At 51.7% G+C, this 23,859-nt stretch overlaps 1 protein-coding gene across 6 annotated transcripts in view; it reads right to left on the bottom strand.

Moving 5' to 3' along the window:
- The window catches only part of Baiap2 (BAR/IMD domain containing adaptor protein 2), a 71,788-nt gene that overhangs the window by 21,685 nt on the left and 26,244 nt on the right, over window positions 1–23,859 (bottom strand). For all 6 annotated transcript variants that reach the window (XM_059272261.1, XM_059272262.1, XM_059272260.1 and 3 more), the window contains exons 4-6: window positions 7,587–7,648; window positions 6,927–6,998; window positions 6,261–6,398 (exon numbers count right to left, since the gene is read on the bottom strand). In XM_059272261.1, the coding sequence (XP_059128244.1) occupies window positions 6,261–6,398; window positions 6,927–6,998; window positions 7,587–7,648 (272 nt within the window). The remainder of the gene's footprint in view (window positions 1–6,260; window positions 6,399–6,926; window positions 6,999–7,586; window positions 7,649–23,859) is intronic.

The following is a 23,859-nucleotide window of genomic DNA, read 5'->3' as shown; positions in this document are numbered from 1 at the left end:
CCTCTGTGCCTGTCCCAGGATGTCCTCCTCATAGGAGATGTCCACAATGGCCTACATGACTTTCTGAACCCTAGGCTTACCATAGTCTAACCCTGCTTGGCTCTGGCCAAGCCAGTGAGAGGCATACAGAGTGAAGAAACCTCAGATATACAAAAGGGCATCTCAAGGGAGCAGGGAAGCCCTCTCTAGGCTGGAGCAACTAGGTGAACTGAGGCACTGAGTCAAGACCTCTGTCCCTATGATACTTATGCCCTTCAGACACACTCAGGCCATCGTAGGGCATGGGGTCAATTCCCACTATCGGCAGTCAAGTCCCCACCTTCCTGGTTAACTTAAGTAGTAGTTCTAGGAGCCTGAAAAGACTATAATCCTGTCCTCACCCAAGTAACAGAATGTGGGCACCTCTGCTAATGTTGCTAGTGGACATAACATTACAAGAGCCAGTAAAGACCTCTGAGCCCCTAGCTAACTAAGGGCTATGGACTCAGTTACTAGACCCACCTGCAGACCAGCTTGGAAGGAGTTAAAAAATAGGAAACTATGGGAAGCAAAGGATCTTTCTCTAGTAACCAACACCTTGCCAAAGTCTTTAGATCCACAACAACCCCTGTGAGGCCAACCTGGAGTGATGGGGCCTGAGCAGGGATGGGGCCACTGTGGAGGGTCTAGACTGTGGTGGTATTGTGTTCTCCAAAATATTGTGTACCTTAATAAACTTATCTGGGGTCAGAGAACAGAAAAGCCACAAGATACTTAGGCTAGAAAATGTTAGCACACGCCTTTAATCCTAGCATTCCAGAGACAGAAATCCCTCTGGATCTCTGTGAGTTCAAGGCTGCATTGGAAACAGCCAGGCATGGTGACTCATGCCTTTAATCCCAGAAAGCAGCCTTTAATCCCAGGGAGTGGTGGTAGAAAGCAGAAAGGTTTATAAGGCGTGAGGACCAGAAACTGGAAGCATTTGGCTGGATAAGCATTTGGCCTGGTTAAGCATTCAGGCTTTGGAGCAACACAGTTCAGCTGAGATTCATTCTGGATGAGGACTCAGAGGCTTCCAGTCTGAGGAGACAGGACCAGCTGAGGAATTGGCAAGGTGAGATAGCTGTGGCTTGTTCTGTCTCTGACCATTCAGCATTTCACCCCAACAACTGGCCCCGGGTTTGATTTTATTAATAAGACTAAGATTCATGCTACACTAGACCTTGCAGAGGAGAGGGGTTCAGCTCAGCTCACATGCTCAAACATTTCCTTCCCTTGAAGGGAAAGATGCTGCCATTCTGAAGGGCCCCAGGTCCCTGCTTAGCTGCCGGCAGCCACACCCTAGGCATAGGTTAGATGGGATCCCTGGCCAAGTTTGCAAAGGCTCTGGGAGCCTGTAGGACCTGTACCAGGGATAAGGGCTCTTGAGTAGCCTGATTGGTTGTAGCAAGGCTGACAAGCTACTCTAATATGGTAGCCAGTGTGCCTTCACCCAGCTCAGAGGAACCAGGGCAGCCATACACCAATACTCTCTACCCTCGAAAGTGTCAGGTGAGAGACTCCAAGAACATCCCTGCCTGTCTGCTTGGGCATCAGAAATACTGTCTCTGGTGCTCCCTTGCTAACCTCAGGAAACAGTCAGGGATGGTGGTATCACAGGCCTGCACACAGCTGGATGAAGCAGAAGAATCCAAGTTCAAGACCTGTCTGAGTTACAGAGTGAGTTTAAGGTTAGCCTGGACAACTTAGGCAAGCCCCCCAAAAGAACTGTCTATAGATATAAATGTATAGCTAGACATAGCTTGGAGGTAGAGCACTTGCCTAGCATACATAAGGCCCTAGATTTGATCTCTAATACCCTACCCCCAACACACAGCCTGCCAACAACAGCAACAACTCATGTAGATCCAACCTGACACAACTGGGTAAGTATAGGCTATCCACTGAGGGACCAGAGAAACACAGGGCGTGGATCTTCCCTAGAGGAACATACAGATATGAAACATTTTGCTTGCTAAGGGTCAAAGTGCTGTTTGCCACAGAGAGGCAAGGAAGAGGAGGTTTGGAGAAGCCGGAAGGAGAAGGGTCCAGGAAGAGAGCAGCACATTTACACTGGGGGTGGAGGGTGAGAGTGGAGTAGGGTCCTTCTTGTCCATGTTCAGGAGGGTGATAGTGGAGTAGGGTCCTTCATGTCCGTGTTCAGGGGGGTGATAGTGGAGTAGGGTCCTTCATGTCCATGTTCAGAGGGAAAAGCCAGGACAGATAAAAGCCTCACCAATAGGGAGCTTCAGAGAGGACCTGGAGGCTATGCCCAGGAGAGGACAGGCCAGCTCAGTGCCGCCTGTGGCCTTAAGAAAGGCAAAGAGCTAATTCTTGAGCAAAGAGGCAGCTGAGTAAGAGCCCTGGGCTTGGGCAGAGAATGACCTGTCAGAACTATGCACTCATGCTCTGGGACAGGCCAAAGGGAGCCCTGGATAAGGCTGACCATCAAAACCAGAACTAGGTTGGCATGAGACATCCCCAAGCCTGGGGTGCCATCACGGCACTTGCTTGTGCCACCTCCATCTGCTTGCACAGGACTCTCTGGGCAGCACTCACCCGGAGGCCACCTTCTGATCGATCACCTGGAGCCCAGTGCCATGCTCTCTCACAGTCTCAGTCCACTCAGGTCGGGCAAGTACCACTGGCCACAATGTCACTACCCGTTCCCAGTGCACCAGCATCTGCTCCGACCTATAAGGACACCTACTGGAGGGGCACAAACACCCTCATCCTGTCGGAGCTAAACAGCTAAACTGTTACACTCAATCATGGGAGCCTGAGCGGCAGGCGGCTGAATTTGGGGTTACTTGTGTTTTATTGAGATACCTTCATACAATCAGGATGACCTACCACAGCAGCTTCAGTTCTACTGCCAAACACTCTGTACCTACAGCATCCTCACAGGCAGCAGGAGCCATGCTTCATATGTGTGAAAAGGAGTGAGGAACTCATGATCAACAAAATGGAAAACCATGGAAGACCTTGAAAGCATGCTCAGTGCAAACAGTCAGACACAAAGACACACGGTGTGACTCAGGGGTTAGGAGGTGGAGAGCCTCACCTTGCTCCAAACCATGAAGCCCACAAGTGCTGAAGCAGGGCAAGATATCCAAGCCTCTTCCACACTAGCCTGTCAGGTCAAACCAGGACCCACTGAGGAGGTGGCCACTACAGCCTCATGGGAAGCAGGGACCCAGAAAGTTCTGGGCAGCCCCTGAAGGGCTGGAGTAAACAACGGGCAGCAGTCTGTGAGAAAAGGCCTTCCCAGTGCCATACAGAAGACAAGAGTTATAGCCACAGGCAGCTAAGGGGAGCAAGTTCTACCCTTGGTTCCAGGGCCAGCAGCAGGGACTGGAGTGAGTGGATCAGGACTTTTCTCAAGACGGTTGACATTAGGGGTGGGGAAGGGACAGGCCTGAGAGAAAGAGAAGGAAAGCAAAGTGAAAAGGGGGAGAGGAGCCCGCTGAGCCACACGTGAATAAGATGAAAACGGAGCCTGTGGCTTTGGCCTTCACCCCGGCTCTGCCCTTTCCTGAGCCCTAGGATGCCCTCAGCTAGGTCCTAGTCATATCACAGTCTTCGATGGAGACTCACAGGGTGACTCTCGGTGATCTTGCCACAGTGCAGGGCCAGCTAATAAAGGGTAGGCCTGGGACTGAGGAGAAAAGAGATTGACCATCCTTGTAAAGGCAAGCCATTCAACCATGGACAGGAAAATACTGATTTGGCAGTGAGAGAATGACAAATTCACGCTCAACATGGACAGACCTTGAAAACATGCTCTGTGCAAGAAGCCAGACTCAAAGTCACACGGTGTGACTCAGTCACAGCTGATGTCTAGAACATGGAGATCTACAGAGACAGAAAGCAGGTAGGTGTTCCTGAGTGGGGAGAGTAGGTAGATGATGGGGGTGGGGGTAGGGGCAGATGGGGGTGAAGGCTGCTGGATATGGGTTCTTTTTAGGTTGGTAAACTGCTGCCGATTGGTGCAATGGTTGTACAGTTCTACAAATATACTAAAACCCACTGTATTGTAGGTTTTAAGTGTATTCCATAGTGTATAATGTCTAAATAAGACTGTCACGGGGGAAAAACAAGATGAGCCAGACCCCATCACCGGGCTGCTGAACCAGTGCCCAGAAGGTTCCCTCCAGGCTGTGTACTCACACATGGAAATCCCTCCAGTGTAGCCCACACCTGCCCTGAAGAGCCTACTCCCCTCCCAGGCAGCAGGGTGACGTCTGCTGGCCATCTCTTCTGAGAGAAGAATGACAGAAGACACAGCAGTGGACCCTGTGATGTGCAGTTGTTCCTCAATCCTGCAGCTCACCTGAGGAATCTGTCCAAGAACAACTCCAGATGACTCACAGCCTCCCCTGGGTGACAGCCTCAGCCTGTACATGTCCTTGGAGGCAGCCCTGGGTCACAGATGGTCATTAAAAATACTAAAGTATTTTTATAAGGCAGGCAGTGGTGGCGCATGCATTTAATCCCAGTACTCAGGAGGCAGAGACAGGTAGATTTCTGAGTTCAAGGCCAGCCTGGTCTACAAAAGAGTTCCACGACAGCCAGGGCTACACAGAGAAACCATGTCTTGAAAAACAAACAAACAAACAAAAATACTAAAGTAGGTTGGGAGCCATACTAGTTGTTAAAGTGTTTGCCTTGCAAGTATGAAGACCTGAGTATGGGCCCCAGAATCCACATAAAAAAACAAAACAAAACAAAACAAAACAAAACAAAAAAAACCTAGGTGTGGTGGTCTGCACTTATAATTCCAGCACTGGGGAAGCAGAGACGGGGATCCCTGGGGCTCGCTGGACAGTCAGCCTAACCTACTTGGCAAGCTCCAAGTCAGCCAGACTCTCAGAAAGAAGGTAAAAAGAACCTAAGAAAGAATGACCTAAAAGTTGTCCTCTGACCTTTACGTACACATGCACAATATGTATGTGTCTGCACACACATGTACCTTTACACACACAAACATGCATGCAGGTGATCAAAACAAAGACCCTGGACTCAGAAAAATGTACCTGAAGTGGGGAAGGCACGCCACTGCAAGAGCTTACATGGGATAGCATGGCAGGGGTGCAGGGACCTTAAGCTTCCTGCTATTGCAACCTCTGCACACGAAGAGTGCTGTCTGGGCCTGCTCTCTCGTTTAGGGCAGATGGACTCATGGCAGGATCCCCCACTGGCCTGTGAAATCCCCCTTCAGGCCTGCATGTGCTTAGAGACAACTCTCCTAGGCCGCCTCGGAGCTGCTGACTTGCTCTGACACCATGATCAAGGAAGAAGTACAGCTTGGCGTTCTTGGCCCTCCCCACTCTCCTGGGCCCAGGAGGGAAGTCAGAGGCACCATGGGCACAAGAAGAACATCACATGCCTTGGGTGATGGGTGCTGTTTCATGCTACAGATAAAAAGTGGGGACCCCAGCTGGGCAGCGGTGGTGCACACCTTTAATCTCAGCACTCGGGAGGCAGAGCCAGGTGGATCTCTGTGAGTTCGAGGCCAGCCTGGTCTACAGAGCGAGATCCAGGACAGGCACCAAAACTACACAGAGAAACCCTGGCTCAAAAAAAGAAAAAAGACCCCAGGCCTTAGAGCCACACCTTGTCCTCTCCAGGCCCTGTGACTGTATTTCCCGGTGCCTCCTCTACAAACACTGGGTGTCCTGTTGTATACCTTTTTAATCTGTGCAACTAGGGCTGCAAGAGTAGGTGAGGGGTTTCTTGGACTGCTCAGTATCAGGACACTGCCTGTGGTTCTGATGTAAGTGTTAGTCTGACCACAATATTCTAAACCTGACTGGCACACAGCACCTGCCATGCTGGTGGAACAGTAGAGAAAATGGCAATGAAGCCGGCCCTTGGAAGCCTCCAGGGCCATCTGCCACAGATGACCTTGGCTGGTCAGCCTGGGATGGGCGATCGCAGATTGATTACAATAGCAGTCTGGGGTCTGGCTCCTGGGCAAGAATCCAGAGGGATCAGGGGAGGGCTCAGCCGGAGCCTCTGTTTGGCAGCTGAGAACCTTCCTGGCATCTTTGCTAAGTTAACCATCCCTCCACTGGAGGACTTGGGAAGTCACTCCAGAAACCCAGCTCTGCCCTGCCATAACTGGGGGCTCCCCTCCCTTGACAGACACACAGTAAACTCATGGGCAGATGGGGAGGCTTTTCCTTGCTCAGAAAGGGGCATGCAGTCACAACAGCTCCTGTGCAGGCAGCCGCGCCTACCTGCAGCTCCTTGTCCGAGTACTTCTGAGGGTTCTTGCTCCCTTGGCTCTTCTTGCGTAGCTTCTTCAGCTCAGCCTGACACTTGTCCAGGGCGTCACCTTTGCTCCTCTGTTCTGTTTGGTATTTCTTCAGTGCAGCCTGGGGAGCCATGATACAACCATGGAGGCCCGTGAGCCTCACAGGCAGCTTGGTGCTCCCTCCTTAGTCGTCCCTGCTCCCTAGCCACAGCAGATTCCAGCTGGCCACAGTGAGGCAGGGGGTCACAGCTGCAGACCTCCTCCTTGTCTTCCTCTGGCAGATCCCCAGTCTCCAAGACCAAAATTAGACCTGAGAAGGCGCCTGTCCTCCTTCCCTGCTCTGATAGCAGGTGCAAAGCCATAACTCATGTGGTGAATACTACAGTAGCCTTGGCTAACAGGCAAGGACAGTGAGGCATGGACAAGGCCCTCGTGTGGGTTCTACCGTACAATCCAAGTCATCAGCTATATGACAAGTGGCTGAGAGGCAGGGGCACTGCACATGAACACCACATGCAATGGGCTCTTCTCTAGGCCACTAGGGTGTGAGTCCAGAGGGAAAATAAACTCAGGCCTAGGGGACAGATGTGCAGGCAGAGGCAGAGCCTGGCACCGGTGGCCCAGCAGGGATGGCACAGGGTGTACTTACACTCAGATACCTGGAGTCCAGCTCGACCTTCTGTTCCAGCTGTGTGAGCAGCTCATTGTGGAAAGACTTCAGCTGGACGCAGGGAGGAAAAAGACCATTAGGCAGTTGTGAGGCATGGTGCAGGAGATGGAGCAGAGCCAGCCTGGACAAGGTACCATGGAAGGAGAACCCTCCGGGCCATACAGGCCCCATGGAGCTAGGAGGCTCCTAAAGGCGAGGACTAGACAGAAGCTTTTCAAAGCCTTGACATCCCATTTCCACTAGCCTCCCTCTGCTGGATCATTCAAGCAAGGGTTGAAGGAACCAGACCTGAGTCTAGAGAAAAATTTGACTTTGCTGCCCATCAGCAGCAAGAACTGGGACCTGGCTGGGGCTATCATCAAGGCACAGGTGACTCTTCCATGGAGCCAACTCTACTGACCAATTACAGGTCCCTGTGGCCAACTGAGCATGAGACCCTGGTTTCCTTTCTTTTCCCAGGAGCCTGAGACCCAGTCATCTTCCTGTAACCCGTGTGACCAGACTACATGGTTATGGAAGTCCCAATGGACACACGGATAAAGCACATAGCCAGTCCTTCAGCTGACACCTGATTTCCCTGCTCACACATGTATGTATGTTCCTTGAACCCAAGGAGGAGGTCCCAGAGGCCACACTCACCATCTCCTCCAGCTGGTTCTGGATCTGCCGGTGGACTTCAGCCATCTGGAAGAGGACATCCCCTGGAGAAAAGAAAGTGGGTTAGATATTTCCAATCACTGAGCCTATACGAGGACTAAACAGTAGATACCACAGAAGTTCTGTGACTCTAGAGGAGCTTCTGGGAAACAAAGCCAGGTGGGAGGGGAAGAAGAAAGAAAAGTCTAAAGTGATGAAGGTTAAAATCTGAATTAGAGTACCTGGCATCCTTGTAGGGAGCTCAAATGTCCACCCTGAAGCATGTGTTAGGATAGAGACATGGGACAGAAGAACCTGTGTAGACAGGCTTTTACCTGGGTACAGCACAAATAGGCACCTACACAGACCTCACACTCATTCACACACCAATCAGCCAATGATGGACTGAGCCCTACACCAGGGCAGACACACCTCCCTGTGCAAGGCACAGGAAACCACCCTCTCTGACCCAAGGCCTCATTGCCAGTTCCCATGAGAAAATAAGTAAAAGGCTGAATGTCATTCTGGGCCCTGGGTCCTCATCTGGGGCTAGCCCTGGGAGGACAAAGTGGTCTCAGAACCACTTGCCCTGGCAGAGCATGCCAGTGACTCTGGAGTCAGCAGAGCTGGTGGGCCCAGAAGGTGGACTGCTGCTGTGGACCAGCTCAGCAGGAGGCCTAGGTTCACATGCCACAGAGCACTGGGCATAGCCATGACTCCATAAGCATTTCCTCAGGACATCAACACTCCAGGGACACTGATGTGCCTTAGCCTACCTGTGAAGGGCAAACTGAGACAACAGAGGTTGTCAGCTCAGCAGTCAACACCATCCAAGACTTTTCTAGCTTGGACGTCCTAGCTCATACCCACTTGCCTGTGGCACACACTCTAGGATGGACTAATGTCTGGGTTTGCCCAATGTTGGGCTGAGCTGAGCCCCAACAGACTGCAGGATCATCACTAAGCTGCCATATACCCACCTCCTGCTTTTGACAAGGATACAACAGAAAGGAAGTAGAAAGGAGGAGACTTGAAGACCAAGGGCCAGGCACACTTTCTTTCTTTCTTTCTTTTTTTTTTTTTTTTTTTTTTTTTGGTTTTTTCGAGACAGGGTTTCTCTGTGTAGTTTTGCGCCTTTCCTGGAACTCACTTGGTAGCCCAGGCTGGCCTCGAACTCACAGAGATCCGCCTGGCTCTGCCTCCTGAGTGCTGGGATTAAAGGCGTGCGCCACCACCGCCCGGCACACTTTCTTTTAAGCCCAGCAATGATCAAATCAAATCCCAGCACCTTTCTCCCACTCCATACCTATGGATGAGGGCTCCAGGTCAGGCAAGCAGCCCCAAGGGTCTTGGCTAAATGCCCTGTATACTTGACCATCATATACCTCCTGTTGTCAACTGAGCATGAGCTCCCAGCTCCTGTTCTTTGTTCAGGGGTCTGAGACCCCAGGTCATGATCAGAGTCTCATGCTCAGTGGCCACAGGGGACATGTAATGGGGTCAGGTACACAATGCCCCTAACCAAGACCAACAAGGCTGCCTGCCCTCTCTGCCACAGGCCCATCTCACCTGTAGAGCAAACGCTCCCATTTCCTCACGTGTAGAGAAACCAAGCAGTCTGGCTCCACTTGCCTGATTGACAACTATCTGGTAAGTCCTTTTGGGGGAGTCTGGGACACTGGCTAGGTGCTATGGACACAAACAGAGAAGGAGAGCCTATGCCTTTGCCTGGAGGCTAGAGTATGTGCTACTAAGCTGCACCCCTGAGTCCTTCCAGAGGCAGGACTTTTCTCTCCAGGAGTCCCTCTTCTGGCACCCACTATCGCCAGCTGGAAACCGGAAGAAATCCTCTGACAACAGAGGCCATAGCTGGAGGGTATCTTCCTCTAGCACATCAGCTTTCCCCTGGGAGTTCATCTGGGACCCAAGGAAGTCAGATTCTTGGGAACCCTCTTAATCCCACGAGCTGTTGTTTTAATTCCAATGACCACAGGACACTGACTGAAGATCGGGCACTGGACAGATTTCCTACACCAGTTAGCATGGCTTGCAAGGCCACACCAGCCAACTGGCCCCAGTCAGTAGAAAAGGACTCTCCAAGTCAGCAGGGTGGTCAGCAGCCAGATCCACGACTTACCACGCCAGCCCCACCCTGCTTGCTTACCCCCTCCCTGCAGGGCATCCTTGTGGTCAAAGAGCAAACCCAACAGCTGCCTGGAGCTTTGTACAAACCACCTGAGTCACCTGGTAGAAACTTCAGCACCGGCATCTGCCCACCACCACCACCACCACACCCTAAGTGTCTGACCACAGGCCTGGATGGAGCCTATGTGGCAACGGTACAATGACCACCCCAGAAACTGCATCCCTAGAGATGACAGGGCTGCCATAACTGTGTATGGCCAAGAGGAAGCTGTGGTCACAAAGTCAGTGGCGACCTACACACAGAGGGACAGAGCAAACAGCCTCAGGTTTTCCAGACCCCTCTAAAGAGGACGGAAGTCCTACTTCTAGCCCACTCTGGACCTGGTCTCTGATATGCCTGAGGGGACTAGGGACCACATGGGGACAGAATTCAATGTGAAGGAGCCTGGTCCCTTATGCCTGTTTGAGGAGAAGCACTGAGATAAATGGTGAAGCCAGGGGAGAGAGAGGTGCAAGGCCACAGGCACAGTCCCCATGAGAAGAGGCCTTGCCACCAGCACACACGCACAGGCATGTCAACTACTCAGCGAGTCATCAGGGCAATGTCCCACATGCTCAGAACAGGGCTCACGGGAAACCCAAGCCACTAGTGTGCAAACAAGAAATGCAAGTACACAAGTGGCAAGTCCCAGGGTCCTCTGTGCTTTTCTGCATCTCTAAGTTCCGTAGGATGGAAACCCATTGGCCTCGAGACAAGGAAGCACCCAGGGAAGCACTCTGGGCTTTGCTTGATCACGTTCCCATGACTCAGAGGGTCTTGGGTCTATCTCCTGGCTCTCAAGGTTGCAGACACCTGGGAATGGGCTATAATTATACCCAAGTGGAAAGCACGCGACCACAATGGGCATGAAGTCTGGCTTGGCAGGGAACCCACCCGAGTCCTTGGCAGCACTGGCCCTACTCTCTCAGCTTTGGATCACACACACTCTTCCCGAGGACAATGCCTATGCAACCAACTCATCAAAAGGGCATGAGGTCTACAGAGGAGGAACGGGGCAGTAGCAACCAAACTATGCACTTAGCCAGAAATCTCCCTTTAGGTTGCTGCTTTCTTCTCTGGCTACATGCTTTTAGACCCAGAATTACAAGTTAATATCAAGACCAAACAGAAAACTTTCCCCTACCCACAAAAGCAGCACACATCAATTCAAGAACTTTGGAAAGCAGTGTAATCAAATAGCAGATCCTTAAAGGGGAACTAGTGATGTCCAAGGGTATGTGAAGTTCCTCACAGGATTTTGTTCTAGTGACAGGTGTCAGATCCAACAGGCAGCAGTTATACTCCATCTGAGATGTGTCAACACTCAGACACAGAGCAGAGTGCCCTGTTCCACTAGAACCCTCAGCTCAGAGCCCTAGCTGGGTAGCCTGTCCCAAGCCCCACATATAATGGGTATGTATGCAGGGGCCCACCTAGGCAGAGGCACGGAAGAGGGTACACGTGTGTGTGCATGAGTGTGTGTGTTCTAGCTGCAAGCTGGTGCTGTGCAAAATCAGCCCACATGGTGAATTTTTAAACTGCATTTTACAAGCAGCTGCAGGAAGCCACGTGCAGCGGAGCTTGAGCGTGCACAGCCGCCAGCACTTAACCCCTGCAGTACCATGAGCACAGCATGCAGGAGAAGAAGCACATCTAGCCACCCTGAGCACCCACTGCGGAGGCGGAGTCCCTGGCCAGGGGTATTGATTTCCGCCAGAAGCTACTAGAAGTTTTGTGTATTGGCCCTTACATACTTCTTGCATCTGAAGGGCTGCAGGCCAGCAGGGACAGAGAATCAGGGGCTGAGCCCTCATTGTGACTTCTATGATCTCCCATCCTCTCCCTTTCTAGAAAGATCCTCTCAGGTGTGCTGTGCTATGAGGAGGAGGCTTTCTTTCCTTTTAAAAAAGATTTTTATTATTTTAAATTATGGTGGGGGGTATGTGCACACGAGTGCAGGTGTTCTTGGAGACCAGAAGAGGTCATCAAATCCTCTGAGGCTGGAGTTACAGGCAGCTGTGAGTTACTGATACGGTGCTCAGAACCAAGCTTGAGTCCTTTGTAACAGCAGTATGGACTCTTGACCTCAGTGGAGCAATCTCTCCAGCCACAGGAAGAGGCTTTCTACCCAGCCTCAGCCAGGGGGGAATCCACCCAACCCCCAGGGACCTAGAGCTCTGGGGACACAACACAGGTGGGCCCTAAACTTGAAAAACCGGACCCGATTGGGAAAGAAGGCCCAATGTGCCAGAGCAAACAGCAAGTGAGGGAGGGTAAATCTTTACAGAGATGCCACCTGATGAACCTCCCCAGGGAGTGGAGTATCAACAGGGGTGACTGGCAGCACCCAGATGGCTTGTCCCAGGGCTCTGGCACAGAGGGATGGGAGCCCCAGCACACCAGGGCACTGAGTCAGCCTCAGCACATCAAAGCAGGGAAGGAGTAACTTAGGAGGGTGACAGTGGGGCTAGGGACAGCTGGAGGCAGCAGGGTTCCAGAACCCCAGATATTTGGGAACTTAGGAGGTAGACCCCCAAAAGCACATGGTGAGTGCCAGAACAACACATGTCATTTGAGATAAAAGTTGAAAAACACAGACAGCCATAGCAGGAGACCACACCCTCCTCAACTTCTACCAATGTACAGTGTGAGTCAAGCAGCTGAAAGGTCAGCCACCATGAGTCACCCTGCATGTCACCCCAATGTCTCAGTTTTAAAGATTTCTGGTACTATTAGTAACCTGGCTTCACATTTGGAGGGTTAGTGTGCAATCTGATCCACGTGGAAATGTCCCCTTCTTAGAGGACAACACAGGGACTGGGGTACACAGGTACCAATGCCCACCCACCTGTGCTGCAGCAGAGGCCAGAAAACCCCTCCTGTCCCTTTCCTTTTGTTTGTTTCTCTGAGATATTGGTGTCAGGCGCAAACTCACTCTATAGCTTTAGAGAGCCTTAAACTCCTGATCCTCCTGCCTCTGCCTCCTGAATAATGGGATCACAGGTGTGTACCACCACACCTAGCAGACTCCTTTTCTGTGGCCAATTAATACTCCATGGGTGGAAAGAACATATATCTAGGCTGCTTGCCTGCTTGCTCTCACTGGCAAGTCCACTCTCGCTGACATTAGAATCTACTTCTTTGGGATTCTGGAGTATACTGAAGACGAGCTGAGATATCCAGCTTTGTGGATAGCTTGGATTCTTGGGCCTTCCACTGGTAGACAGCCATTGTTTGACTAACTGGACCATAGCCTGTAAGCCATTCTAATAAATCTCCCTTCTCTCTCTTTACATCATCTCTCTCTATATATATAGATTCATTCTATAAGATCTGTTCTTAAAGTACTCCTGGTTCCAGTTTCTATCTTATTTAGGGTTATTACTGATGTGATGAAACATCACAACCAAAAGCAGCTGTGGGTTTATTTGGTTTACACATCTAACCCTGAGTTCATCATTAAAGGAATCCAGGACAGGAACTCAAAAGGATAGGAACCTGGGAGCAGGAGCTGATGCACAGGCCATGGAGAGGTGCTGCTTACTGACTTGCTCTTCCTGGCTTCCTCAGCCTGCTTTCTTATAGAACCCAGGACCACCAGCCCAGGAATGGCCCTACCAACAATGGGCTAGGCCCTCCCTCATCAATCACTAGTTAAGAAAATGCTCCACAGGTTTGCCTACAGCATAATCTTATAGAGATACGTTCTCAATCGAGGTTCTTGCCTCTCAGATGACTATAGCTTGTGTTAAATTAACATAAAACTATCCAGCACAACTGTTTGTAAACAGTGCGGCTGTGACAGAAGGTCTGCAGGTTCATGACAGCCCTAAGTGTTAGTCACACGCCCAGTCTCCCTGCTGTACACTTAACATTGTGCATGTTGTCTGCATGTGTATACAGATAGAGATGTCTAGGCACCCCATGTGTGCCTGGTGCTGTGGAGGCCAGACTGGCTGATGACTCTACTGAACTGGAGTTACAGATGGTTGTGAGAGGCCATGTGGGTGCCAGGAACCAGCCAGTGTTCTTTAACCTCTTCGTTATCTCTCCAATGCCTGTGATATACATTTTGTTGTTGTTGTTTTGAGACATGGTCTCACTCTGTAGATCTGGCTGTCCTGGAACTTGCTATGTAGACCAGGCTAGCCTTGAACTCACAGAGATCTACCTGCCTCTGCCTCCTGAGTGCTGGGATTGAAGGTGTGTGCCACCATGCCAGGCATGATGTACATTTTTGAGGCCCTCTTAGCTATATAGCCAGAAAGGTACTGGCAGCCAGAACTTAGTGTATAGGTAAACAGTATGACATCTCTGCCAGTACAAGGGCCATCTGCAAGACTGGAGAAAGCTTAGAAGACTCGGGGTTTCCCCACACAGAGACGGAACCCTCCTAGATGGGTAAGGGGTTTGAATCGGCCTGGATTCTCCCTAAGAACCCTGTCCTTGTCCCTGTCCTGGTTAGTCCCAGACTATCTCGAAGATAAAACAAGAATGCAGTTCTCCCTAGAGGTTCAACCTCCTCCCAGTGGGTGAACTGGGATGGCCAAGTGTTCGGATTCTGAGATTTAGAACTCAGTCCTGTCTGCTTCTATTCCTAACCAATTCCACTGCTGCTGAAAAAGAATCAGGCTGATCTCAAAGTTATACAAACCCAGTGCGACACACCTATACTGCTTGGTACTTGGGGAGCTGAGGAAGGAGGATCATTTGAGACCAGGAGTTCAAGACCAACATGGACAATATAACAAGACCCCATAGAAGAGGGAGCAATGCTTTGACAGCTACACATGGAGTCTGAAGCTGACTGGTAGCTGGGAAACTGAAGGACATGGTGGGACACAAGAAGCAGTGTAGGCACCACTGGGTGCCCGGTGAGTCCAGAGGAGGCAGGGAAAGGGCTGTAGGGCACATGGGCTCTATGGGAGCCTTCATACCTCAAGTAAGGCTTAAGGTGAAGTTAGGGGGCAGCCTGCCAAGCCAACGCAGGACACAGGGTCATGAACAAGCCCTCAGTCAGAGGAAGGGCATTGGACATGGAAGACAGATACTCCCATGTGGCAAGTGCCAGTAGTGGCAGGTACTGCTGGGCCATGGCAAATGTGCATGAACAAGATGACAGAGTTACTGTTTTCAGAACCTCTGGAAAGATTCGAATTGAGGGAAAGCTCATGCAGAGGCAGATCTCAGGCATCTCCATCCAAATTCAGGTGCTTAGCCGGGTGGTGGTGGCACAGTCCTTTAATCCCAGCACTCGGGAGGAAGAGGCAGGTGGATCTCTGTGAGTTCAAGGCCAGCCTGGTCTTACAAAGTGAGTTCCAGGACAGGCTCCAAAGCTACAGAGAAACCCTGTCTAAAACAAACAAACAAACAAACAAACAAGAAATTCAGGTGCTTAAAACCATCCTAATGACATGTGAGAGGGCCCAGAGAATCCTGGGAAGGCCATAGAGACTTGGAACAGAACAGCAAGAGATGGGAGAGAAGTGTGGTACAGGAGATGGGGTGGGCGTGGGTTCTGGGGATACCTGTGGCTGACAGTGGCAGAGGCCTCAGGCAGCAGCAGGGAGACCTGCCTTCCTGCTCCTCCCAGTTCTAAACCAAGCCTAGGTACAGACCTCGCCTTCCATTTGAACTTGGCAAGCACCAGGAAGACTCCTGGGACACTGAGTGCTGGCAGTGGGGACTCAACCACACCATTGGCTACAGCTGTGGGTGAGTCCTGGGCAGGCTGGTTCTACAGCCACTCCCAGGAGCTCCCAGAAACAGAGTTGGGTCAACATGGTGGGAAGTGGCCTGGAGATCAAAAGGGGCTGCCATGGCTTTGTTGTTTCTTCTCTGTGGCTGAGAGGAAGATGGGCACACAGTCTTTGCACCCCACCCTCTGGAGTCCAGGGAAAGCTGCAAGGACAGTAGAGTGGACACCACTGGTTTCCCACAGTTCCAAAGGGTAGTGCTGCCATTTGTTCAGCTCTCCTCTTCAGACAGGTTCTGCACGTGTGCATCTTTTTCCTAGCCAGTTGCTGACACTTGTGACTCTGCTTCTAGCTCAGCATTTCAGTTTGTGTCCTAGGAACAAGGAGTTCTTGCCACATTGTGACACCTCTACCTTGAGAATAAGGTTGGCACCGCTCCCCTTTAAATCCACAGAACACAGGTAGCCATTTCCTAGCCCGGTGCCGCACTGAGGCTCCATTCGCCTGCATCCGTGCTGAGTTTGATCCTGGGGGCCATATGGAACAAGGAGATACACCCTGGCAATTTGTCCTCTGACAGCGCACCACCACCACCACCACCACCACCACCACCACCACCACCACCACCACGTACGCTCATGTGCACACAAAAATAAAAATGCAATCAAAATGTAAAACATCCAGTCTTACTCTTTTCTTTCAGAAACTACAGTATTCTTAGTGTGCAGATGACAAGCTGCTGCAGGGATGGGAACCTGAGAGACCGTGAAGGAGGCAGGGATGGCGTGTCGACACCAGCCTGGGCTCAGTACACTGTCAGTAGCTACCTGCAGATGTGTAGACGCAAGGGAAGACCAGACTCCACCCAAGGCCCCTCCAGGCCCCATATGAGGGGCCCCTGATCCTACATGGAGAGAGGGTGACACTTTCAAAAAGACCTGAGCTTAAAAGGAAACATCTGGTCAGTGAGACGGCTCTGTGGGCAAATCCACAGTAAAGCAATGGCTGGGATGCAGTGTGAATGGCTGCACATCGCTGCAGGGCTGGGCACGTTTTGTGGAGGACCAGGACTCAGGCCAGAGATGCATCCCGCTCTGTGTGCAGGAGGAAAGTCCGGGACTCACTTATACCCTGGGCCTGGGCCAACAGTCAGGCAGGTCTGCCAGACGCCTGCATCTAAGGCTATCAAAGCTTCAAACATGCCCTGCTCAAGAGAAGAAACTGGAAGAAGGAGGGACATCAGCATCACAAGACATGTAACGTCACACACAAAGGGTGGTCCACCAAGGGTCCTTCCGAGGCTACTGCCTCCCAGACTACCTTCCCCAGCAGCAAGGTCTTTGGTTCACTGCCCACCTGCTGGTAAAGCCATCCCCACGAAGAAAAGGTGATCTGAGTAACCGACCTCAATCACTATAGGGCCTGTAGGGAAGGGTTGAACAGATAGCAGGTGTCCGAGCGATGGATGGCTAGCACACCTGGTTGCCAGAGTCACTAGGACTAGGTCTCCTGATTCTGGGATAGGGCTGGTGAGGCAATTGCTCAGCCTGCTGAGCAAGGGCTGCATGATACTTGCCTCCATTACCATAGGCACAGCACCCCCCTGCTGAGGGCTGGTCCTCAGACAGCCCCCTCTTCAGAGCAGCCAGAGTGGGTGAAGCATGAGAAAACAGCAGAGAAAAGAGCCCCCAGGGTCTCTAAATAGCAGGTCCCTTGGTGCCCCTCGCCTAGAGACGGGGTTGTGCCCTGCCCTCTGTCTGACATGCTTCCACCAGGTGCCAGGATGAGTGTGGTGGCAAACTTACAGGGATTCCAGCTAGACCCACCCCAAGACACACTCATGCAGTCAAAGATGAGTGCAGAGTCTGGGGAGAACTGCTCCCATGTCCTGGCTCTCAATGGGACCCCTGGGCCAGGCACCCTACACCTCATGGAGGAACCTCAATAGATGGAAGGCATCAAGGTCAAGGAGAGCTAAGTCTTCTTCATACCACAGGGACTCTGCCCCTGGACCCTCTCAAATGCAAAGCATGGCAGAATGGAGTGCCAATGCAGTCTAGTAGAACATGAGGAATCAGTCAAACCCTTCTGGTTCAGGAAACTGGACCCAGTACCACAAGAGCCCATGTGAGCCCAACCTTACCAGCACATGAAGACCACCCCAGAAGGAGAGACATGACAAACACAGTTTGACTTGGAAACTAACACTGGCAAGTATGTCTCATGCTGGAAGAGGGACAGGTCTCCCTCAGACCCTCCTTGGCATGGAAGTGCCTGAAATGCTCCATATATCCTTAGCAATGTGTGGAGGCCCACAGAGGCTCCCTAGTAAGACCTTACTCAAGGTCAGAGACTCTGAACTTGCTCTACCCAGCAGGGCTGCATAATGGGAAGATTTGGCACGGGCGTGGTTACCAGGTGTTTTGAAGGGTCTACACTTGGCTGTACGTTGTGCTTTGATCTTGAAAGGGGGAGGTCTTTTGACTCACCCCTTGGTACTGTATAAAAAGCCCTTTGGAATAAACCTTGAGGTGACTGAGTATTGACCCAGGGCTCTCCTGAAGCTCTCCTGTGTGTCTGTCTTTCTTACCATCTCTTCTATCATTTCCTCATTCCTCTCTCCTCCCCACAAGAACCCATCGACAGGTCAGAGCTGGACTCCAGCAGACTCCCATAGCAAAGTCTTAAAGGATGGCAGACAGGAGACTAGCTCCTTGTAGCCAGCAGCCCAGGTGGAGCTTTGCAGGGCCTAGAGAGGGGGCATTTGTATCCTTCAGGTGACCCGAGCTGCCATAGCCCTCCTGGAGGTTAGCTCCAGTCCCCAGAACATGGTAGAGAGCCTGACAGCAGGACCCTTGTGGCTATGGAGTGTCACCAATGGGCACTAAGGCACAACAGTGCTCGACTGCTGGGCACCCCTGTCATTCTGGGAAGATCCAGACCTGTCATCTTCTCTGCAGTGGCAGAGGGGCTCTATACCAAGGGGTCAGCAGCTCAAACTTGGCTGTAAGCACACACCACCTTCCAGAGCCTTCTAAAGCAAATATCCATAATGCTCAATTATTCTGGTGGCTTCTAGAGTGGAAAGGCACCTCTGAGAGCTAATTAACATACGCCTGAGCAAGGCCCGAATATAGAGCTCTCATTAGGTGAAGACAGACAGCTGAGGGGGCTGCCAGGGCCCCGTGCTGTTAAAACCACTGGGAGGGAAGAGGGGCGGACAGAAGGTGAGACAGTCCAGGGCCCCCCTTGGACAGTTACCAAGCCTGCCTTCCCTCAGCTTCTCTCCAGACACCAGCTCCTCAGAAGTACAGCTCTTCTCCCACCTATGGAAAGGCCAGAGTGGAATGCGGCCAGGGGGTGACCAAGAGAAAATCGATGGCTGTGTTGCCATGGTGATGAGAGCAGACAGCAGAGCTTACAGGCATGTTGTTCTGAAACAAAACAAGTCCAAAGAGCCACCCAGGTTGTCCACATTGTGTCAACAATTGGGCTGTGGATGCCAGGGATTATGAAGAAAGTAGGAAGAGGTAGGGCCAAGCCCAGGCTTGCAACCAGTGTCCCCCTGTCCTGAGTCACTGGCCACTATTCCCATTTTGCCTACTCAGATCCTTGGACCAGTGTCATCCAGGAGACTGCTCCCACCTGAGAATGTTCAGTGCACCCCGGTTGGTCATGGACCACGTCTTTGATTCATGATACACAAAGCAGCTATAGGCTCTGAGGTGATTGCCGCACGAGACCGTGGCAAAGAGACAAGACAAAGACGGCGGGGCTTGACCTGATGTCCTCCTCACATAGATGAGTGGCCAGAGCCTTAGCATAGCTCCAACAGCATGGAACAGGCTCTCTTGTCATCTCAGCAAGACCTGCCTGTCCTCAGTCCTGTCTGTCTTCTCTTGTACCTGATGTCTGTGAGGACCAGAGAAGGAAGCTGCCATGTTCCCACTCCCATTCATGGTGACCAAGCTCCTTTGGTAAAGCAAACTAGACACCAGGCAAGGAAGCTGTCTGATACCCTCAGTACGAGAGGACAAGCTCCTGCCCACAGCTTGGAACAGAGTTTGTTGTATTCTTTCTGGGCAGATTTAGCCCTTAGAAGCAGCTGATCCAAGTAACAAGTGCGCCCCAAAGACCCTGGTTCACAATGCTCTTGTCAGCCCTGTGTGGCATCCTCTGAGTCCTGAGAAAGCACTCCTGCATTGGAGAACAGAAATGCGCTCAATGGTATCCAGAAACACACTGGCCAGGCTTGGGATGGCATGAGGAAGTTCCTTCACAGGGCGGAAAGCCCAACAGGGACAGACACCCAGGCCACTCACACTTCCACACAAGCTCAGCAGAATGAAGGCCCCATAACTTTTGTGTCCTGCACAGAAAAAGAAGTGCTCCAGAGATGGAAGACACTGGAAACTTCTGCTGAACATCCCCCAGATCCATCCTGCTATGCTCTGGATCTGACAAAAGTTCCTGTGTTGAGACCAGCAGATAGACTGAGGGTGAAAGGCAGATGGGCAGTTCAGACAAAGCCTTCCTGAGGGCTACTGTCCCATGGACCACGCCTCTCTGACGACATTATCTCTCCAGCATTCGTTGTCCTCTGACATGTAGAGATGGAGCTAGGATTCCTGGAAACTGTGTGGATATGGGACTGTCTATGACATGCTCACTTCAGCTGGTAGAGTCTATCCGGCACATGGCCCAGACCATGATCCAGTGATGTGACTACTCTCAAGAGACCCTGGGTCAGTGATGAAATGCTTCCAATGTACAACATACACCAAGGACAAATAACAAAAGCCCACAGAGTTATTAAAAGCCTTCAGTTACTACAGTTTGGATCAGTTAATTTTAGTTAATTTTTTTTAGATTTATTATGCATATTATGTACACACACACACACACACACACACACACACACACACACACACACACACACGTTTTGTTCGCATGTGTACCACATGAAGGCCCCCAGATGGTTGAGAGCCACTGTGTGGATGCCGGGAGCTGAACTCAGGTCCTCTGCAAAAACAGCAAGTGCTCTTAACTGCTGAGCCATCTCTCCAGCCCTCTTTTAGTTTAGTTTAATTAGTTTATTCTTCAAGACAGAGTTTCTCTGTGTAGTCCTGGCTGTCCTAGAACTCACTTTGGAGACCAGGCTGGCCTCGAACTCACATAGATCTGTCTGCCTCTGCCTCCCGAGTGCTGGGGTTAAAAGCATGCACCACCGGGGCTGGAGAGATGGCTCAGCGGTTAAGAGCACTGACTGTTCTTCCAGAGGTCCTGAGTTCAATTCCCAGCAACCACATGGTGGCTCACAACCATCTGTAATGAGATCTGGTGCCCTCTTCTGGCCTGCAGGGATATGTGCAGACAGAACACTGTATACATAATAAATAAATAAATCTTAAAAAAAAAAAAAAAAAAAAAAAAGCATGCACCACCACGGCCTGGCTTCTTCTTTTTTTTTTTTTTTTTTGGACACAGACTCTCATGTAGCCCTAAGCTAGACTCAAACTCTTGATAATCATCCTGCTTCGGTTTCTCCAGTGCTGGGATCGTGGGTGTGAGCAGCCAAGCCCGGGTGCTTCCCCCCCTCCCCTTTTGGACCTTCTGTTTGACTGTTTTATTTTACTTTTGAGACACTTTAAACTATGTCACATGTGATTTCAGAGGTCCCTGGATTGAGGCCACCTCACTTCCCTCCTGTATACAGGCCCAAGATGCCCATGACCTAACCCCTGTGATAACTGCTCTTTAGGAGACAGGGCTACCCAGACCTCTCCCATCTCAGACTGGACTCTTGACCAGTCCAGCTACTGGCCCTGAAGAACCCTGCACTAAGTTTGCCACCTAGGGTTACTAGCAGACCCTTGGCCCTCTCTGTACCTGCCCATGTCTGACAGCACCCAGTCTCTCTGAGCACCACTGAGTCTCTCCTCAGTGCAGAGGTCTCTGGGGAACCTGGGTCCCCACTCTCTCAGCTATTGTGGTCCGTACATAGGTGCCTGATGTGACCATACTCCTAACAACCAGTGCTCTGGGGAAGCCCAGGAAAGACAGAGACCTGCCCACAGAGGCTGTCGGCCACGCCTGGAGCACCCTGTGCCAACTGCTGACTGAAAAGTGAGCAGCTGGTGCTCTCCCTCATTAACCCTCCCTGGAGCTGGTGCTGCAACACAGGAACGACGGATGAGGTAAACAGACTTTGACTTGAGGACGTAAGGCTGACCACAGATCTGTGAGCCTCCTAGGGGCTCCCAGAGCTGTCCCTGCTCCAGGGCAGCCCAGTCCTCATGATCTGGCTTTTACACTTGGTGGTGCCCCTGGGGGCCTTTGGGCTGGTGGAAGGGAAGGTGAACCCCACCTCTGGGCAATCCTGGGATCCAGGTAGAGCCAAGCTTCTCAGAGCAGGAACAGAGCCAGCAAAGGTGACCCACTGTCATCACAGGGCCTCAGGCTGGGCTCTTAGCCTACCCTACTCCAGCCAGGTGACAGTGCTGTTCTTTAACAGCTGGGATGGAAACCACCAGTCAGAAGGAGACCCCTGCGGTCACCAGGCCTGTCACCGTTGTCCTTATTGATATTCCCACCACAGAGCAGACTGGCGCTGAAGAACACGGACACCTGCTGTGTCTTATCACACAGCCACTGCCCAGGATTCGGCAAATCGAATTCAGACTGCTATTAATCTCTCCAAAGCCTCGGTGGGCCCCACAGCGCTCTCAGCAGGGTAGCCAGGGTTGCCACACAAAAGGCCTGGCCACCTGAGCCCACCCTGCTGGCAGCCCCAGAGCCTCAGTTGAGTCTAGATGCCCGATAACTGCCCAGCAACTTCCACAGTATACTTGTAGGGTAAAGCATGGGACCCTGGCTGGAGTCTAAGGGACTCCTGTGATCCCCATCTGTTACCATGGAAATGGAAGAATTAAGGGAGCTGGGTGTCTTTAGCTGGGAAGGGGAGCCCCACCCACTCCAGGCAGTGCCAAGCCCTTTGTCCCTTTACTGTCCCTAACCTGGACAGGCAGCTAGCCCAGAGAGCACCTCAGAGTCAGGCTCCTCAGGAAGTACAGCGGCCATAAGTCCCTGTGAGTGGGTTTCATTAAGGCCTCCAAACAGTGCCTCTAGGATTTAGCAGTCTCTAAAATGAAGCCTGCTCTGTTAGGGTCTGACAACTGGCAACACACGGAGCTGGCCTCTCACATGCCCGAAGGAGAGGCTGTGGTCCCAGCCTCTTCCCTGAAATGGAAGGTGGATGTCCTTGAACACCTGATTAGGTGTGAATGGGCTCTGTCTGACCTAGGAGGAGCAGGGCAGCCAGATCACCTCACAGCCTCACAAAAAGCACTGGAGCCCAACTAGCTGGTACTTTCAAAACTACCTAGGCCAATAGATTTCACTGGAACAGCTGGAAGGCCTCTTGGGGTAAACCTATAGGTCCCTACATTCCAGAGACCTGGATGCCTGGGGCCACATAACTGATGCTCTAGCCTCAGGACAGTCTTAGACCACTTGAGAAGACTAACTTCAGGCAGGACATGACTGGGTCACACCTTGCTCAGAGACTCAATGACTGAAGCCAGGCCCACACTGAGGCAGGGTTGTAGCTGCCTGTCTATGAGCATCCCTACTTGGAGGCTGTGACCAGCACAGAACATCTGCTAGCTCCCCCTGGAGACTTGTGAGGTTTATTTAGTAGACAGTGGGGCCCCAGCAAGTACACACAAGTCCCTGTGATCACAAACAAGTATGCTGCAGGCCCTGGCAGGTACAAAGCAGTCCTTTAAAGGAAAGCATAAAAGAGGCCTCTGGAGACAGGCAAGGGTTGAAAAGAACAGTCAGTTCAGGGGACAGCCCTGAGCGAGCCTTGTGCAAACATCAAACACATCCACGCTGAGGCTTTGGGACACAGATCCCTCAAATAGACCTCCTGACCACATGAGGGAAATGAGAATCCTTCTCAGTCAGGCTGTGCCTTACTCATTGTAGTGGTTGCTTAACTTCAGACACTTCAGTCCCCAAGACTGTCACATGCCAAGGACAGGCCAAAGGCAGGTTATCGACCCTTGTTCCACACGGGTGAGTAGAGCTGCTCAGGTGTGCACACCCACCATGAACATCAGCGTTCCGGTTTTCTCCCTGTGTGAGATCCAGCCTGGTTCTATGCAACCAGTCATCTTGGGATGAAGAGCTGCAGGTGGTTGTCCAGCAGACTGGTGTACCGTCCGCTGGGGGAGCACATGATGGACAGTGCAGCTGGTGGGAGACAGACACGACAGGTGCCTTCACCTACACAAAGCACCAGAGCCACATCCATGGTGGGCGCCCTGAGGCCCAGCAACGAGGCATGCAGCCCTTAGGCCCTGCTCTGTGTCCTCCACACCAACCCCACAGC

Source organism: Peromyscus eremicus, chromosome 8a (assembly GCF_949786415.1).
Source record: "Peromyscus eremicus chromosome 8a, PerEre_H2_v1, whole genome shotgun sequence".
NCBI lineage: Eukaryota > Metazoa > Chordata > Mammalia > Rodentia > Cricetidae > Peromyscus > Peromyscus eremicus.
The sequence above is the reverse complement of the archived record's forward strand: the minus strand, read 5'-3'. Positions and strand labels throughout refer to the sequence as shown.